Source organism: Myxine glutinosa, unplaced genomic scaffold (genome assembly GCF_964187855.1).
Source record: "Myxine glutinosa unplaced genomic scaffold, kmMyxGlut1.1 SCAFFOLD_532, whole genome shotgun sequence".
Taxonomy (NCBI): Eukaryota; Metazoa; Chordata; class Myxini; order Myxiniformes; family Myxinidae; genus Myxine; species Myxine glutinosa.
The window spans coordinates 160425-180333 of record NW_027616629.1 but is presented as its reverse complement, the minus strand read 5'-3'; the positions used below and the strand labels follow the sequence as shown (position 1 = coordinate 180333).

Here is a 19909-nt window from a genome sequence, read left to right as displayed (position 1 = left end):
CTACCCACACCCGCTCGCTATGGGTGTAACAACATCGTTTTTTCGGAAATAACAGAAAAAAATCCAACCAAAAAAAACGTCTTGTTCGTCACATATTGCCCACAACAGATGTGTATTTAGGATTAAGACTCGCAAATACTACGTAATACATCAGTTAAACAGCTAGTTTTACTAAATCTGAACCTTCAAAATGTCTCGACTGCATCAATAAATACTCAAAACAATTCAAAATTATTCAAAATCGCACTTACCGCCACCATTTTGCGAAGAAATGCTCTGCCTCCATCGGAAAATGAAGCACGAAAAGGGCGTTCCCGTCGGTTCCGCACTGCGGCGACGCCCATTTTCCCCTACCGTACATAGCGCCCTCTTGTGGGCGTATAGTAACCGATCTCGATTGTCGTCTTATTGAAATTGCTTGTAGGCATGATAGGGAACCCACACACAAAAAATGGTACTTTTGTCCAGCAGGTAAATATTGTTCCCTTATCTGACCACACTAGATGGTGCAATATCAAGCCCAACATGTAACTGAAGCCCAACAATATCAAGCTTTTGGCTCGATGCCAAAAAAAATAAGCAACTTCGCGTCTTTGTATAAAGTTCACGTTGCACAATAGTCATGCACAATAAATAGTCACTGCGAAGGACATTTGTTAAATCGCTAGGTGCTTTCCTAGATACGGGGAGTGTTCCTCATGGTCTATGATGCTATACTATAATATAATGTACTGTACTGTTGAATACTGCATGGATTGCATCATCGGATGCACCAGATTGTTTAGCACAAGACTTAAAGGTCAAATTGCCTGTTTGCTCAGTCATCTTGGTCATGTTCTTCTTTGATTTCAATTTCTGCGCATTTGGCATCGATGCTTCAGCCACCATAACCTGATTGGGAATTCCTTATTTGCTTTATTGTTATTTTTAATGAGGTTGTTTGTTCATGTTTTTGCAAGGGTTCTATTGGTTGATTTGTGCTTTCAGTGATGGAAGAGAAAGTTATTCCAGTTCGTGTGGCCATCCGTTGCCGGCCTCTTGTTCCTCGAGAGTTGGCTGAAGGATGCAAGACGTGCATATCCTTTGTACCTGGGGAGCCGCAGGTAAATGCATATTTTGCGATGGCTCGTCATCGACTTCACTCTAGTTCTTCATTTGTCCTTTAAATGAGATCAAACATTAGTGGGATGCTGTAATGTGGGCAGAGGCATATCAATTGATGCATTTGCATCTAATTATATTTCCTAGTTGTTGAAGTGTCCTCGTATTGAAATATAATTTGGTGTTGATAATCTCCCGATATGTATTCTTCTGTTCTCTCCAGATTATTGTTGGTACGGAGAAGGCGTTCACATTTGATTACACGTTTGACCCTGCAACTAAGCAGGAAGAGGTGTTCAATGCTACTGTTGCTCCTCTGCTTTGTGGTATTTTCGATGGTAATTGTTTTCCTCTTTTCTTTTTGTAAACTCATTTATTTATAAAGGTCAAAAGTCGAGGCTGTATAAATCAATTTTCATTTTGTATGGTTAAAAAAAACTGTTTTCGTTATTTTGAGCATACAGAAGCAGACTGCTGAATACAAATGGATGTGGATGAGCTTTGCTTTTTTACATACTTCCTAGTTTGTTCCTCTTTTTGCAAAGAGTAGGTGATCTATCGATGCACCATGACCAAATTGCGAAATTCCTGCCCTAACTACCACTGAAGGCAATGGTTACCCACCCTGTATAATCCTTGCCAAGAAACTATTCTGGCATCATTGATGCTGTTTAACAGTGTATGGTACATCTCAAAGAATACATTTCAGTGTTTTCTGAACATGCAACTACAGAGTGATTGAATATGATCTTGATTGTCCCAAGTCAGAAACGAGTATAATTTTGGTTTTGTTAAACCCATCCTTAAGATATTTTATTTTGTTGACAGCATTGCACTTTGAGTGCTGATAGAGCTCTGAGAAGAAGGCCTAACCAGGAAAAGGGAATTGATAAATCAAATATTTGATTTCATTGACTTGATAAATTGATTGATAAATCATTGACTCAAGAAAATGTATTGTTGCTGAAGTTTTGAGAATTTTTTTTTTTTTTTAGGTTACAATGCCACAGTCCTGGCATATGGTCAAACTGGCTCAGGTAAAACATTCACCATGGGGGGAACTTACACAACCAATCAGGATGATTATGAAGTTGGAGTTATTCCCCGGGTCATACACCATCTCTTTGATGGTATATCTCAAAGATCCGAGATCGAATTTGTGCTCAAAGTTTCCTACCTCGAGGTAACTGAAAATGTTGAGATTGTTTTGTGGGTGTGAAATTTTGTTTTCTGTGACTTTGCAACTTGAGATTTCCTTTTTATTTTATCGATTTATTTTGCAGGTTTACAATGAAGAGATCATCGATTTGCTCCACAACTCAAAAGAACATCAAGTGTTGAGCATCAGAGAAAATGCCAAAGAGGGCCTAAAGGCAAGTGTGGATTTGGATTTCTGAAATGAGATGTTTTTATGCCTGCAGTGTGTCACGATGGCTGTTTCTTCGACTATTTAAAATTGTAATAACGTCCCCAGGTAGCCGGTTTGACAGAGCAAATTGTTTGCACTGCTGAGGAGATGGTGAGATGCTTGGAGCTGGGGAATTCAGCTCGAACTGTGCGTTCAACGGCGATTAATGCACAGTCATCCCGCTCGCATGCAATATTCACAATCTCCATGGAACAAAAGCGTGCAGAACAACGGTGAGGGGCAATGTCGGAACATTTTGTCATGTGACTGAGGAAAGGTAAAAGGCATTACCCCAAATGGCTACTATAATGACTGACATGTCGTTAACCTGTTGTACCTTTCCCTTCCTTTCAAACCTTATTGGGCATGAATGTGACAGCTGCTGTTGTTGCAAGTTTCATTTGGTAGACGTCGCTGGGTCAGAATGTCAAAAGAAGACTAAAACTGAGGGTGTTCGTCTCAAAGAGGGAATCAACATCAACCGTGGTCTTCTTGCCTTGGGAAATGTTATCAGTGCCCTTGGAGAGGATTCGGGAAGGAAGGGCCACATTCCTTACCGTGACTCAAAGCTCACGCGCCTGTTGCAAGGTGATGGCCGATTGGACCCACATTATGCAGTCTCATTATACCAACTCTGTTTTCTCACTGGTTGCACTTCACCCACAGATTCCCTTGGTGGCAACAGTCACACATTGATGGTGGCATGTATCAGTCCAGCTGATGCCCACCTTGAGGAAACTGTGAACACTCTTCGCTTTGCAGACCGTGCACGCAAGATAAAAAACAAGCCAATTGTGAAACGTGATCCTCAGGCTGCGGAGATGCTGGCCCTGAAACAGCAAGTGAGGGCTTCTTCTTCTCTTCTGTAGATGGTGGAATTAATTTTTCTTAACTATATTACCAATGCTTGAGCAAAGCATTGTATCCTACAAGGATATGAAAGCTTGGTACCTTCTGTAAACTTAAAATTGAATGCGGAAAACCATGTCTTACCTTCTCCCCTTCCTCCCCCTCAACCCCCTCCCAATTTATATATATATATATATATATATATATATATATATATATATATATATATATATATATATATATATTTGTACTACATGCAGGTACAGCAGCTAAGTGTACAACTTTTGCAAGCGACAGGTGGAAGGGCACCGGAGCAGCTCAGGTACGCTTTTTTTTTTTGCATTGCTTTATTACACATGGTAGTTACATGCTTAACTTGAAAGGCACTCGGTAGAGCACATACCTCCACCAGGCTGAACAGGTTACGTTTTGTATCTCACTTGGCCAGATCTGGATTCAGACCTGAACTAAAATCTAATCTGTTTGTTCTTTTCTCCGACCCAACTCATCCACCAAGTTTTGTCATAACTCGTCCACAACCTTTTGAGATGTCTTCCTATATATTGTTTTTGGCCCTATCACTCAATGGCAAAGAACCACTTAATTTTTTTTTTTTTCATGTCTGCATTCAGACCTTCGGAAATTTTATCAATTCGTTCTTGTCACACACACAACCGGTTACGTGCAGCCGAGCTAAACCCTGGGTGGGAGTCTGCTACCTGATGGAGCAAATTAATGGGGCTATTATGTTCACGCAAAGCTGAAAAAAATGAAGGAAAAGACAACCGGGAAGATTTGAAGCAGTTTACTAAATCGGTTTTTGGCAATTATCTTAAAAACCATTGACTTTTGGATATGAAAATGTATTACTGACCCCCCATAATGTGGCCATTGCGCAAATTTTGAGTGGTCGGGCAACCTCCTAGGTCCAACGGTTCTGTAGATACAGTCACGGCAAAAAAGGGGGCGTGGCCCAAAAAGGGGTGTGGCCATTTCAGCTATTTTGCCGTCAGTGGCAAATGTGTTACCAACCAAATATTGTTCCTGGACCTTCAATTAGTGGATTCCTGAAGAGTTTAGGTCTGTACAATAAAGTGCATACTCAACCACCATGAGCTACTCTAGTATAGCTACTGAGTGATTAAATAAGGACTTTCTTATTGTATATTTTCTAAATATTAAATCATAAATGTCCCTGCAATGGCATTATAAAACGTCGCTGCAACGTTTACGCATTGTTATGATTGCTTGGTGCCGAAGAGTCTGAAGCAGCACATTCTTCTCATTAAAGGATTTGTAAATGCAGATCTGCTCCCAGCAGGGAGCACCCGCATCCCAATATTTCACTTGACCAATCACATTGTATCCCCCGATCCTTGCGCCCTCCCACCCAAACTTTTACCCAACCAATCCGACTGCTCTGCTCCCCTCTCTTCGCTCCTCCCCCCTCCTCTTGCTCCTCCCACTTGAAATGTTTTAAAAATCAGAACGAATGACCAAATAACCAGGATTATCACTGGGTGTGTAGGATGTTGGTTTGCTGTACTTAGAATTCTGTATGTTTACACTGTATGTTGACTGTATACTGTGCATGCTACTGTATCCTTATGATGTTTCCTTTGATGTACATCTCTATACGTACCAGGATTTTCACTTGGGACCTTCTGTGAATCTTGAAATGTAATTTGTGAATTGTATTATGGTTTGATAAAGGTTATTGTTTGCTTGTTGTTATTTCCTTTTAGACAGAAAGTGTTATCCTCCTCGGGAATTAAATTTGTGACTTTCTTCTGACAAGTTGATGGACATTGAATTTCTTGGTTCATATATTACATACTATGGTAGGGAAAATATCCACGACAGCCGCCATATTTGTTTTAACACAAAAGCCTTAACCACTGAAAACACGTCCTGGTGAGAGTCTGCAATCTCTGATTTTTTTTTTCATTTTTTTTTTTCTAGTTTTGTTACCCCAAATGGCCGATTTAGAATAGGTACACCGTATCCCTGCGTATCGTAAGAGGCGACCAAGGGTTGGCGTCAGGAAGGGCATCCGGCCATAAAAACATTGCCTCAAACAGGGAACCATGATTGTCATGGGGCCCGCAAGGCTAACTCCCGCTCTAGCGGGGAAAAATGGCCTTAAAACGATCATTCATTCATATATAAAAATTTTCTCTCTATCTCCACTTCTTCTGGTTCTGGAACTGAACCGTAATCTCCATTTCCGTGTTAATGTATTAATTTGTTGCTGGCATTGTTTGTGTGGAAATGTAGTCATGGAAATGAAGAGCGAGAGCAACAGCTCACTGAGCGCAATGTCGACCTACAAAAGCATGTTGATCGCCTGGAACGCCAAAATTCTCAACTGAGCGAGCAAGTTGTGTTGGTACGTCAACAAAAAAGCCAAGGCATGGCTGGTTGTTGTGCAGCTTCATACCTCCACATTGTTGTGGAATACTGATTCACCCTTGAATGAGTCTTCACCCATAACGGCCTTTACCACTTTTCAATAACATTGATTGTGGTTTTTTGGGGGGGTTTTTTTTCTTCTTCTTCTTCTTCCCCTCCCCCTCCAATTGTGTATATATGTGTATATATATAATATATACACACACACACACACACTTTTTTTTCTTTTTTTTTCCCCCTCCAATTAAACATTTTCTTTGTAATCTACTTTTAGCTGGAGATGCAGAAAGAGAAAGTTCAGAAATCTATCGAGGATGTGAAACAGCATGAAGGGTATGTCATCCATCAACCTGCATACTTACACATTAATCGTGTTGCGTTTTTGTTTCATTTTTTTTTCTTCCCCTCTCCACCCCCAATTAGTACTGTAGATTCATCAATTCATCAATTAGTACTGTAGATTCAGCCTGGTGTTGGCTTAGCGGCTAGGGTGCCAGCTTAGGATCCTGGGTTTGAATCCCGGTCGATTGCTGAATTAACGCCAGGGGGGTTGACTCAGCCTGTCATCCTTCCGAGGTCGGCTAATTGAGTACCAGTTCACATAACTTAACTTTGCATGAGCGCCATCTTGTGGCATTAAACATATAACCCTGACATTCACTTAACATTGGATGAGCGCCCTGTTGTGGCATTAAACATGAAGTGATGCGAGTTGACAAAGTGGAAGTTGCAAGGCGGCCATCTTGGATTTTGACGTGGCGACCCAATTTACAATAGCGTTCTTCCTTATGCCGAGATGCACCCACACACCAAATCAGAAGTTGGTACTTCGCTTATTTTTCAAGATATTCATCTCAACGTTCAGTGGAACACACCTGGACGACACCTGGATTCACCTGGACGACAATCTTGCGCATGTGCAAATGCGCTGTTATGGTGTTGATGTGATGCTCTCAAAGACTGGCGCATGCGCAAATGGACGCGCTGGATTGCAAGGTCACGTGTGGACATGTACGTCATATGTGGATGGAACACAGCCGGTTCTCAATCTTGCGCATGCGAAAATGCGCTGTTATGGTGTTGATGTGCTCTGAAAGACTTTGGCGCATGCGCAAATGGATGCGCTGGATTGCAAGGTCACGTGTGGTCATGTACGTCATATGCACAATCTTCTTTAGCATCCCTTCGAAGGACCGCAGCATTTGTTCCATTTGTTGGCACGCGCGTCGGTGGGCACCCGGTTTTGCACACGTGGGCATGTGTTAAGTGTCTTTTTCGATACATGTCCGGGGCCTGTCACCCCCATTACCACTCCCCCCAGGAGTTATTTCAGGCCCTTTCCTGGGCCCCAAACACACCAAACACATGTTCTGTGTCTGACATGTTGGGTGTCGTGTCTTCTGGACCAAGTACTGAGGTGAAATATTGTTTGTTTACTTGTCATTTTTGCATTTAACTAGTGTAGTCTTGTGTGCATTCTGGGAATAGCCTGAGAAGCACATGTTTTGGTTTTCTTTGGTAGGAGGGTTTTTTTTTTTTTTTTTTTTTTTTTTTTTTGGTGTGTTTCTATATTGATGATTGATAAATCTTGTTTCCATGCAAAATGTTCCTTAACTCGAATAATTGACCCACTGTGTAACAAAGCAGGTATGGTTAGTGCGATTAGCACCAAATACCAGTAGTGCAATTAGCACCACGACGGATTCACAGTAGAAAGTGACTTTAAAATATTTGCATTTAAAGATTGCACTGTTATAGTACCGCACAGTTACGCTATCGGATGCTATAATTGAATTACTATCAATCCAATTGGACAGCTGGGTTTTTGTCTGCTGAGTAGTTGGAACTGTGAGTTAGGTACCTGGCTGTGCTGTTTGTTGCAGGTGTGGTGTGGACATCAGTGCAACATTGAGTATTCCCTTTCAGTGCATTTGCAGAGTCGTTGGATGTGCTTGCAAATGGAGGAATTGAGTTAAGAAAACCGTTTGAACTTCTGCAGAACCTTCAGAGCAAGATCACTGAGCTGGAGGTATTCTGGAGTAACAAGTGTTCTTAAAAAAACCAAAAAAACAACAACTTTTGTTCGTTTTTTGTTAAAAAAAAAACAAAATTGTTATTTAATTTACTTTTTGTTTTGTGCAGGTGCTTTTTCTGCTTTGTGGGAATTCTCACGTTTTATGTTTTATTTCTGCTGTAGGGTTCAGGTGAAGTTGCGGAGCCTTTCTCGGTGCAATATGACGAGCGACAGGTAAAGTTGTCTCTAGAGCTGCTGCAATTGGACCAAACACTGGCCATGAAGAAAGAGCTGGCTCGCCATGTCACGCTAGTTGACACGACCGTGCTTGCAGATAATGGCAGTTACCAGGTAAATGGAAATGCATTGTGTGATGGGTTTTTATTTTTTTGGGGTTTTAATTTTTGTTTTTTTTCCTTTGGATTATTGGGCATTGAGGTTTAAAAATAAATTAATTAATGTGTACCATTTTTACCTCTTTCATCAGGATAATCTTTTGGAACTAGAAAAAAAAGTTCAAAACCTTGAGCGTGAGAAAGAGGAGCAACATGCTGCGGCCAAGAAAGAAGCCATCCATGCCAAGTATGAATTGTTAATGTACCCTGATCCTTATCCATATTGGATTAAATATCAAGTCTGCAGGTTTTGGAAAGGCAACATTGTCAACATTGCCATATGGCCCAAAAGTTATTCTCGTATGGGAGAATAAAAAATAAAAAAATTCTTCATAATGTGTCACTGCCATTTTCATTCAAGGATCAGTGAGAAGCGTCGGAAAAGGCTGCAGGACCTCGCAAGTGAAATGGCGTCGCTGAAGAAGAAAATTGTTGAGCAAACTAAGCTCCTCGACCACAAGCAGAGAACTGACAAAACGGTCTCCCAACTCAATGATGAGATCCAGGTAATGGGTTGCACTGTAGTTTGAGAAATTGATTTATCTTGGCCAGGCCAGTGGTTGATGTTTCCCCATCTTCAGGTGCACCTGAACCAACGTGTACATCTCATCAAGAGTATCAAAGATGATTCAACCAAGTTCCGTCAGTGGTGTGTACAAAAGAACCGTGAGGTTCAACAGCTCAAGCAGAAGGTCAGCTTGTGCAATGAGACTTCTGAAGCATAGACCAGAAGTTTGGTTGGCTATCTTGTTTCGATTGTGAATGAAGCTTGTTTTGATTGTGAAAAAAAAAAAAATTAATAATAATAATAATAAGTCAAAAATAAAGAAACTAAATAATTCATTTATCAATCAATAAATAATTAATCGATTAATTGCTTAATCAATAAATCAAAAATAGCCTTTCCTGCGAAATAAAAAAAAAAATTCTTTCTTTTTTGTATACAAATACATTAAACATTAATCATACAAAAGTCAAACCGACACACAAAACACAAAAAACAAGGGGAGCGGCAGACAAGAGGGGGAAGGACACAAACACAACATTTGAGAGCAGGGACATCGGGAGGACTTGGGGGGGGGGGAGGTGGGAGAGGTATAAAACATATGAACACTGCAAGGACTCTGGGGTGAATTACCGGGGTTAGAAAAGATCAAGGTTTTCGATGGGGGAAGATAGATGGTGGTGAACAGCTGTTTTAAAGACCTGGAGGGAGGAGTGGGATTGAAGGGAGTGGGGGAGTTTGTTCCAGAGGCGGGAGAAAAGGGGAATGAAAGAGTGAAGGTGAGCAGAGAGACTCGACTTTGGCAGTTTAACCATAAGAGGGTTGCAGGCAGATCTTGTGCGACCTGAAGGAATATTGGGGGGACAGAGCTGGGGGAGCAAGGCTGGAGAGGAGTCGGTGGAAGACAGAAAGACCACCAACCTGCCTGCGGTGAGTGAGTGAAAGGCCCTTGGAGTTGACTTCATCGCAGGAGATTCCAATGATTCTGAAAGCTTTGGCCTCCACACCTTGCTCGGCTTCACGCTGTTAGGCAGGAGCACCAGCCCAGAGGGGGGGGAACAGTATTCCATTGAGCTGCGGATGAAAGCCTTATATGTGGTGAGGAGCTCAGGTGTGCCAAGGAATGACTGCGCACGACGGAGGATGCCCAGTCGGCGACTGGCTTTGGAGGCCAGCTTGGAAATGTGGTTTTCCCAAGAAAGATCATGGGATGTCCAAATCATTGGATCTTGGTCATTGGCATTGGCACTTGGTCGTTGGCATGTCCAAATATCAGCTTCCTAACTCAAAAGGTGCCTGACATTTAAGACTAAGGATTTAAAGGATTAAAATTTAAAGGATTTAAATTATTTAAAGGATTTAAATATTATAATAATTTAATTATTATTATTAAATTATTAAATTAAAAATCAAAATTATTAAATTTAAATTAAATTATTTAATTTCAAGGATTTTAAGGATTTTAAAGGATTAAAATTTAAAAATTAAATAATTAAAATTTAAAGGATTTAAAGGATGAGGAGACTAAAGAAATGTATCAGTACTTAATCGATAATAATTAAGTAATTCATCAATTAGTTGATTATTCAAAAAACAACAAAATCCCGTTTTTGACAAAGTACTGACTATTGTGCCGAAATTTCAGCTTCCCAGCTCGAAGGATGGCTGAGATATCGCCCGGACAAACAAACAAGAAAACAAGAAAACAAACAACCAGAGTGAAAATTGAGTATTCCCTTTCAGCGTGCGTCATTGCCGAGCCCCCTTCGGTGTCCGGCAATGACGTTATACAAAGCGCCTGGAGATGGCATAGGAAAGGAGTGGTGTACAAAAGCTCGAGGGAGATGAGCTAGTCCAAGATAGCCAATGAAAGGTTTCTGTTGGATATATGTCATCTTAGGATGCAGTGGTTTTTTTCAAAGGGAGAGATCCAAGCAATATTGTGGAGTAGGCCTCTATTTTTGGGCCATATAGAAAGGGCCTGCCATTCTTGCATCACCCAACCAAGGAAAACTCCTCCTTGTTCGTCTTTATTTTAATTTTTATTTTTATTTTCCTTTAAAAAAAATAATAAAGTAAACCGATGTACACTTTTTAGGAGAGAAAGCACCAGTTTGAGGTGCTGAGGATGGAGAGGGGCTATGAAAAGCAGATGGCCGTTCTTCGACGCAAAACTGAAGAGGTGAGCCCTTGGTCTTTAGCGGCCAAAGGGCTGCAGGAATTTTGACCAAGCCTAAATTGCCCTTCCTTGGGTGAGCCCCCCCTTGTGTGTCATTCTCTTATCTAGGCAGCTCGCCGGTTGAGAGATGCACTGCAGCGGCAGAAGGAAGCTGGGGAGCAACGCAAGGGACAGCAGCAGAAGGGCAAGGAAGGAATGGCTGCTTGGATCAAGGTCTTCATCTTCTGATGACCAGAATTTTTGATTAACATTATGTATCTTGAGGGGAGGGAGGAATTGCAAGAGTCATTACATGAATCATTTAATAATCTTGGGTGTACTGTATGTGGATCCAAATACCTCTATAACCATTCTCATGAGATAGAAAGCTTGTAGTTGGTGCTAGCTTCATGTTTTAATGCCAAGGTTGAGGGTTTGGTATGCTGGCATTTCAAAAACCTGGGGTTTTGTTTTTCATGCTGATTGCTTTGACCTCAGGGCTTGTTGACCATTGAGGTAGAGGTCTTGGTAAGCATGGAGGAGGTAAGATGTCACCTCAATAACCTTTTGGATGACCACATGCTTGCCCGGGATTTGGCACAGCTGCAGCGCAACAAGGAGGACATTTCCCAGCCTATTAAAAAATCTCGGGTAAGGTCATGTGATCAAGTGAATTAAAAAATTAAGTTTTAACCAAGTCATTTGTCACTCCTGGGTTCCATTCTAACCTCTGTCTATTTGTCATCTGTAGCGAAGAACGTTCGGCAGCAGGGAACGCGAACAAGATTGTGACATTGACGAGCAGATCAAAAGTTTGGAAACTGAGATGGAACTGAGGTACATATTTTACTGTCTACGAATCAAGAATTTCAATCAGTGCATCCTGCCAGTTTTTCATATAATTTATCCAACCAGTGATTCTCAATGCAAGGTTTTTTTTTTTTTGTCCCCCGTCGCACTGCGGAGCGAAAGAGGACTATGGTTTTCCCCTCCGTGCATGCGTAAGCGAAGGACCGAATTCTAATTTGGTGTGTGGGTGCAACCCACGTCAAAATCCAAGATGGCCACCGCCATGTATGTCTGACGCCATGTATGTCTGAACCTTGAGCTTAATATCTTGAAAAATAAGCGAAGTACCAACTTCTAATCTGGTGTGTGGGTGTATCTAGGCATAAGGAAGAACACTTGAAAATTGGGTCGCCACGTCAAAATCCAAGATGGCCGCCTTGCATCTTCCACTTTGTCAACTCGCATCACTTCAACGACGGGGGACCTAGGCGTAATGCTTGTTTTTTTTTTGTTGTTTTTTTGCCAAGTTTATTTTAAAACTTCCTCCACAGGTCTGCACAGATTGCTGACATGCAACAAAAGCTGGCTGATGTGGATGGTGATGAGCGTGTGCCATTTTGGGATGGCTTCAGCTTGATTGAGGCTAAGTCTGCCCTCAAGTGGCTTATGAAGGAGGTATGAGAGCCTTTTCTCTGTGTCGGGAAGATCCCTCTCCTTTATTTAAAAGAATAAAAATTATTCTCCTTGCTTATTATTATTATTTTTATTATCCTTATTATTATTATTTTTTTCTCCAGATGAATAAGGAATGGTACACTCCACTAATTTTTGTGGGTGGTGTGTATATTTGATGTTTCACTCCAGGTGGTTGCCACACGGGTGCGGTGTGGGGTTAAGGAAAGAGAAGTGGTTGAGTTCACCAAGCAGGTGTCACAGGAGCGACAGCGAGCAAGCGAGGCCGCAGGTATTGCATGCGAGGCTCAAGAACATCAAGATCAGGTATTGCATGTCAGGTGGTGGATGGTAAATTCTGGCTCTGGACTCTGGTGTTCAACTTTGATATTATGCTATTGAAGCAATGTTAACCACCTTCAAGCACCTCCCTTTTTCCGACAGATGATCCTGATAAATCAGCGACAACAAGAAGCAGAAGACAAGGTAACTTCTGCCTTTCAGAATTTGTGGCTGAGAACTTTTTATTTCTGGGTGTATAAAAGGCAGATGCACTTTTGTTCCAAAAAAGATGTTACTTTGCCAAGCCTAAAATCCAAGGCATCTTCTGCACAATAGATTATGCAAAAATGGTGGAACTTTTATAATACAGGTACTTCCAACTCTTCCCTTTCTATATAAACAACGATGTAGAATAACTAGTGGTTACGTCCATATCTTCAAGTTAAATGGCAAAGGTGGTTGGCTGTTTTTTATTTTCTTTTTTTGGAAATTTGACCTACCAGATTGCATGAACTGTGCCAACAATTTTTGTGCCACATTTGGAGATGGGATGAGCAGTGGGGTGGTCGACCCAACTCCACTCATGCCAAATGAGTCTGTTCATGATCAAATACTTTCAAAACCAAAGGAACAGCATGTTTCCATCAAATTCCAATATTTTCACTTGCTTAATTGGCTGTTTTGCTGTCCCAGCCATGTCTGCATACTGCTGGGGTGGGCTTGGGGTGAGGGGGTAAAGATTGTCATGCAAACTGTCATTACTTGTGATTGCCACATACAAGTGAGTTTCCAAATTTTGTTTATGTTAATCCTCAAGCATTTAAAAAGACGTGGCAGAGGAACAACCATAGGTTGTCTATTATTGCATAGGCTTGATGGGCCTAATGGCCTCCTGCATGGAATGAAGTTCCTTATAAGGGAACTCTTATTGTTTTGCTTCAATGTCGATTTGTGTTTTTGTCGATTTACAGCTTGTATGGTCGAATTCACTTTGTTTTTCTTTGTTTCTGGGTTTTTCAGCAGAAAGCTTTGAATGTCTCTGATGAGCAAAAAACCCCTCCAAAGGTTAGGCCTTCATAAATTCCCAAGTAATCTTTTACCTGTCTCTTCCTTTGAGGTTGAAAGTTGACCATTGTCTTTGGTATATCTCTTGTGTTGTGGTGCATTTAAGTTGCAAATGTGATTTATTCTTGGTGTGTGTAATGCAAGTTGGTCATGTCTGATGGGAAATACAGTTTGTTTGAAATAAATCACAAATATCAGAAGAAAGTTTTTAAAATTTAGAACTATTCTCACTCAGATTTAAACATCACCGTAATATTATGCGGTTGCTTCAACGTTTTCAGTTGCAATGTCTTCAACATCTGTTTTGGAAAATATCAGTTAATGTGTTCGTTTTAATGCTGCCTCTTGCCTGTAACCCGGTTTGTAAACGAGACTCTTGAAATCGTATGGATGATTTGCATTCAAACGCACAATCGAAATATGAAGATAACTGATGAAATTAACAAATAATGCTGAAGCTGTCCATTTGTTTTCCTTTCATAACCTCAACGATGATGCAGGAACAACGGACAGGTGACCAAAATAGTGACCAGAGCCCCAGAGGTGAACAGCCGCAGGATGGTGTTGAGGTTCCCCCAGAAACGTCTTTCTTCTCCATTCCTGACATCGCTCCTTCACCAAATAAAAGGTAACATCCCTTTGCAAGTCATTGGGTTCATTACGTAATTTTTTTTTATGGCAGGGTTATCCAGTGTTTTGCTGGGGGGGGGGGGGGGGGTGGGGTGTGGAGGGGGTTGGGGTGAGAGGGTGGCAGGACAGCCAGCAGAGAGGGGACAGGGGAAAAACTGAAAAGGGGTAGGAGAACCGATGGGGTTTGGGGGGGGGGGGCGAAGGGAGGAGGGGGAAAGAGTCCGTAAGGCGTGGTTGCAGGAAGAGACGGGGTTAAATTTGGGTTTATATAAAATGGTGAGTTGAGGCAATGCTGGTGTGTAAAGGAGTCTTTGTGGTTTTCATGGGTCTTGAGAATCTTTGGGGTCCAAATGGTCTTTGGAGTGTTCAGGGTTTTCAAGGGTCTTGATCTCCCAAGCATATCCTGCAGCATGGAAAGATTATTCTCCCAAGCATGTAAAGAGGGGTCTTCATAGGCTAAAGTGGTGGACAAAATACTCTTTTGACAATCCCCTGGTCGGATTTGGAACCCAGACAGGATTAGTTTTATTTATTTCGATTTTGAGAAGTATTTGTTTTATCGGGGTGAGATGTTTTCACTTTCGAATAACTTCCTGAGCCCAATGTTTTTTCAAATTAGCACGATATCATGCTGACGTGCCATCTATTGACTCACGAGAAGCTGCTGAGGGCATTTCTCCGGTTGTTGTATTTTGCCATTTTCAGAGTGATTGATAGATTAGGACCTGGGATAGCGGCACTTGAGCATGCACCCATTGTTAAGCCCAAAGCTCCCAGTCTCACTCACCTGCACCCTTGTACGATAGAGTATCCATTGTTTCCACCATTCATCCTACACCACCTTTAATTTTGTGCAACAGTTGGGCAAGTTATCTCATCAGTGTCGAGAAAAGTGTGAAAATATCAGACCACTTGACCATATTCACGAGGGCAGTTGACCGTGTCTTGTTTTCTGGGTGGCTTCCCATTCTTTCAGACGTGCAAGTGCAAATTGCTGAAAGAATGTGACGTTGATGTTGACATGTTTCATGATGTAATTTGCCATGATAGTTTTATAAATGCTTGCTGTAATAATGACCTGCTCTAATTTTTATTCGTGAAACATTTAGGCCATGGGCCAGACATGGTCCTCGTGCACCCCCCCCCCCCCCCCACAACTCTACCACCCCATATACTTTTGAAGCACTCGGGTCCCCTCAACATGAAATCAACTGGTAACAGTAAATAAACTGGTTCTTACTATTCATTTTTCACACATATTTGATGGTACCCTTAAAATATATCTTTTCCGTGTCGTTATGTTCCCCGAGATGGCTGAAAGTGGTCTGAGTTATACAAGTTATATATCATCTGAAAGGTAATTATCTGCTGGTCATTATAAATGGCATATATTTTAAATTTAGTGTTACCATTGGCCTCAAAAATCAAGTCGAACAGCTATACCCCATGTTTCGCTGTGTCAAACTAACACTTCAAATCCAGCCGCACTAGAATTGATTCACATTAATAACAAATGTCTGGACATTCTTCATAAAAATACCTTTCATTTGATACCAAATGTGTATTTTTGTCAATAAAAATCTATCAGATATGACACTTCAAACAGAATGCAGGTGTGCCGACAATCGCGATAACTGCACGAAATGATCGCGTTGATAGACATTGTCAGTCATGGAAGGTGCTTTAATTGGAAAGTGAAATATCATTCAATTGCTCATTGTTACTTGACAATATATTATTAAGTCACACTTTACCTCGATTTAGTTACAGGAATACATGCATGTTGCAAATGAAGCAGCTTTGTCAACCACTCGCTACTATTCAGAAATTTACCAGCTAGAACATCAGCTAGAATCTAGCATCAGCGAGAACTAGAAGAAGTTCACAAGAAAGCTTTTAAAGTAGTTTGTGATGTTGTAGATAAGGAGGTGTTACATAGCCACAAGGTTGTGAAACTATCAGACTTGAGAGCATTGTATGTTGCTCAGCTAGAAAGCAGCAATGTTGTTATACTGTAACAAATAAGGTGTGATTGTGTGTGAATTTAGCAATTCATATTTCATTGTGTTGAAAGTTGGCACAGTGTTACCACATGGATCATCTGAGAAGCATATGCGGCAATTGTCAGCACACCTGCGGTCAGTTTACAGTGTCATATCTGATAGATGTTTACTGGTAAGAAGACATATTTGGTATCAAATGAAAGGTATTTTTATGAAGAATGTCCAGAAAGTTGTTGTTAATGTCAAGTCTACTGTGGCTGGATTGAAGATATAAGTTCGAATATCTTAGTCTGTGTTACGTTGGCACAGCGAAACATGGGGTATAGCTGTTCGACTTGATTTTTGAGGCCAATGGTAACACTAAATCTAAAATATATGCCATTTATAATGACCAGCAGATAATTACCTTTCAGATGATATATAACTTATATAACTCAGACCACTTTCAGCCATCTCAGGGAACATAACGACACGGAAAAGATATATTTTAAGGGTACCATCAAATATGTGTGAAAAATGAATAGTAAGAACCAGTTTATTTACTGTTACCAGTTGATTTCATGTTGAGGGGACCTGAGTGCTTCAAAAATATATGGGGTGGTAGAGTTGTGGGAGGGAGGGGGGGGGGGTGGGTGCACGAGGACCATGTCTGGCCAATGGCCTAATTTGATTTATTATTTTTTCGTGGTTGACATTGAGATGGATCATCTTGAGCCAAAACATCCTCCTGCCTTTTCCAATGTTGCTGCCTGCCATGCTGCTCAAAATTAGCTTTGAATTTCAGGTTTTCCTTCCGATTGTTTTTTTTTACGGCGTAGCCCATAGGGCAAAGCCGTCTAGAATAGTGTTTGTCCATATGTATGTTCCCTCAAACGTATACCAATCAGAGCTGAGGATCTGGTCGCATGACAGGATGATGTGATTACGTCTGATGTCATTATGGTGGTACGGCGGCTGACTCTCCACACTCCGGCATTTTGATTCCAATTTCGCTCATGCCGAACATATCGTCGAACCTGTCATATGTCACAATCGACATGCTCTACCTCTACGTTTTTCATTCAGTGTGAGACACAAACAAACCGATTGTTAAAATGACAGTGAAATAGCGAAAGCATCGGACGTCTCTTCCAACAAAACGGTACGTATATGCCTCATCTTCAGACTGCTTCGGACAAATTAAGCACAGGTTTCTTAATGCAGTAGTGTATCGTTCCACTTGTATCATTTTTGTAATAGTAATAATAATAATATAGTAAATATGACCATAACACTTTAATCCCAATGTCGTGAATACAAATTAATGGATTGAAGCAGTGTTTGGTTCATGAATCAAAAATAAGCGGTTTGCGGTACTAACAACTGTGGAAGTAAGGAATTTGCCTCGGTTTTTTTGATGGCATGTTATTAACCCAATCCTTGTGCGGTATATACACACCGGTGTGTACCCCGGTTTAGAATAGGTACACCGTATCCCTGCGTGTCGTAAGAGGCGACAAACGGTTGGCGTCAGGAAGGGCATCCGGCCATAAAAACATTGCCTCAAAAATAGAACCATGACAATGTCATGGGGACCGCAAGGCTAACCCCCGCTCTTGCAGGGAAAATGGCCTTAAAATGCCGGTTGTTGTATTGTTGTGGGGTATATAGATTACAGTAGATCTTCCCTCAGTTCTGTAAGTAAAACATACCTCAGATGTCGGGATTCCTCCAAATTTCTTTGTTTAATGTTATAAACAGCATTAGCGACTGTTTAAAAAGCTAATTATGTGTGTTCGTGGTTTATATTTTACAAGCCCGGCTACGCCGCTGTTGGACTTTTGGTCTTGTTTTTCATTATTTTCTGAAATTATTATTTTATTTTTATAATTTTTTTTAAATTCTTTTTTTTTTTGCCATAAATGTCTCCCTTCCAGGTATTGACTGGAATGCCAAAAGACTGTGCGAGCAAGCTGTTCAATCACCAGGGGATATTGCTGGAAAGAGAACCAAAACGGAGTCTGCACACACAAACCCGTCCCATCTGCCACTGGCATCTTCTCCAAATGCATGCTTGATGACTTTTTCTGAAAAACAAAAATTGTCGAAACGGCAACCAAACAGCTTTCTGATATTACACTTTAGCTTAAAATATGTTCTTTGATGCTTGAAAGTAGCTTAAGGTGATGCTGTAAACAAACCACCTTTAGAGGCCATTTTTCCCCACAAAGCGGGGGTTGGCCTTTTTCTGGTACCATGGTTGTTGTTGTTTTTGGGTCCCCTTTTTGAAGCAATGTTTTGCGGCCGGATGCCCTTCCTGCCGCCAACCCTTTTTGTCGCCTTTTACGACAAACAGGGAATTACCAGTGAACTGGTACTCAATTTGCCGACCTCGGAAGGATGACAGGCTGAGTCAACCCCCCTTGCGTTAATTCAGCGATCGACCGGGATTCGAACCCAGGATCTAGGATCCTAAGCCGGCACCCTAGCCGCTAAGCCAACACCAGGGTTTACGTGATGCTGTGAATACCTTTAATTACCCTGAAGCTAATTGTCGGTGTTTGTCTTCTGTGTTTTAATTGCACCGTTTTAAATTGCTGTATCAATTTTTTGGTAATAGATATTGACTTTTTTTTTCCGATAATTTTTTTTCCCCCCAATATGTTTGAGGTGGCCACATGGTGTATCACTCTGTTAAACATGCCACCAATAGCTCTTTATATCAGTCTTGACTTCAGCCATGTACAGAAGGCACTGTGACAATTTTTACGATGTAGTTCTTGGGGCAATGCCGTCTCAGCATTTATCTGTCTGTCCAGTGTATATGTCCCTTCTGCCGGAATTTTGCTGGGTTTAGGCTACCAGTGAGCTTCCCACTGGGAGCCTATTCTTGTAAGGATTATTCTCACACAATTTGTGAAGACTATTCCGAGAAAACCGTTACAGCTAGCTATACGAAACTAACTCATTTATACATGCCAATGTAACTTGGTGCATCATGAATTTTGACTTGCATTGGCCGCCATTGCTTATGATTAATGAAATGAATGAATGATCGTTTTTTTTTTTTTTTTTTTTTTTTTTTTTTGTTGTTGTTGTTGTATACAAGATCGAGGCTCGTGAAAGAGCGAACATTAATCACACAGAAAGACAAACAGACACACAAAACAAGTAACATCGGGAGCGGTAGACAAGATGGGGAGAGAGGGGGAAGGACACAAACACAACATTTGAGAGCAGGGACCGAGAGACATGGAGACATCGAGAGAACTGTGGGAGGGAGAGGGCTTTGGGGGGAAGGCATGGGAAGGGGGGGTGGGTGGGAGAGGTATAAAACATATGGACACTGCCAAGACTTCCAGGAAAGAAGTTGGAATTTCAAACAAGGTGGATCTGGGGTGAATTAGTGGGGGTAGAAAAGATCAAGGTTTTGGATGGGGGAAGATAAGAGATGGTGGTGAACAGCTGTTTTGAAGACCTGGAGGGAGGAGTGTGATTGAAGTGAGTGTGGGAGTTTGTTCCAGAGGCGGGAGAAAAGAGGAATGAAAGAGTGAAGGTGAGCAGAGAGCCGAGATTTCGGCAGTTTAACCATCAGAGGGTGGCTGGCAGATCTTGTGCGACCTGTAGGAATATTTGGGGGACAGAGC

General features: G+C 41.4%; 1 protein-coding gene across 1 annotated transcript; it reads left to right on the top strand.

Annotated features, from left to right (window-relative positions):
• The first annotated feature begins 426 nt into the window (after positions 1-426).
• Positions 427-18471, top strand: LOC137412325 (chromosome-associated kinesin KIF4A-like). The gene is made up of 26 exons (XM_078768812.1): positions 427-454; positions 988-1103; positions 1325-1439; positions 2097-2284; positions 2385-2474; positions 2576-2742; positions 2889-3097; positions 3176-3351; positions 3619-3680; positions 5636-5747; positions 6045-6103; positions 7697-7799; positions 7968-8135; positions 8272-8366; positions 8541-8685; positions 8761-8871; positions 10783-10866; positions 10972-11076; positions 11341-11493; positions 11594-11679; positions 12183-12306; positions 12496-12630; positions 12748-12789; positions 13606-13650; positions 14151-14278; positions 18200-18471. The coding sequence occupies exons 1-26, from the start codon at positions 427-429 to the stop codon at positions 18204-18206; spliced, it is 2853 nt and encodes a 950-aa protein (XP_078624938.1). The 3' UTR covers positions 18207-18471.
• The last annotated feature ends 1438 nt before the right edge of the window (positions 18472-19909 follow it).

Excerpts from the sequence above, each read along its gene's own strand:
- LOC137412325 (XM_078768812.1), top strand. The coding sequence starts at position 427 with ATGATAGGGAACCCACACACAAAAAATG. Across the intron at positions 8,136-8,271 it reads CAGATAATGGCAGTTACCAG|GATAATCTTTTGGAACTAGA; the intron begins GTAAATGGAAAT and ends CTCTTTCATCAG. Across the intron at positions 11,077-11,340 it reads GAATGGCTGCTTGGATCAAG|GGCTTGTTGACCATTGAGGT; the intron begins GTCTTCATCTTC and ends CTTTGACCTCAG.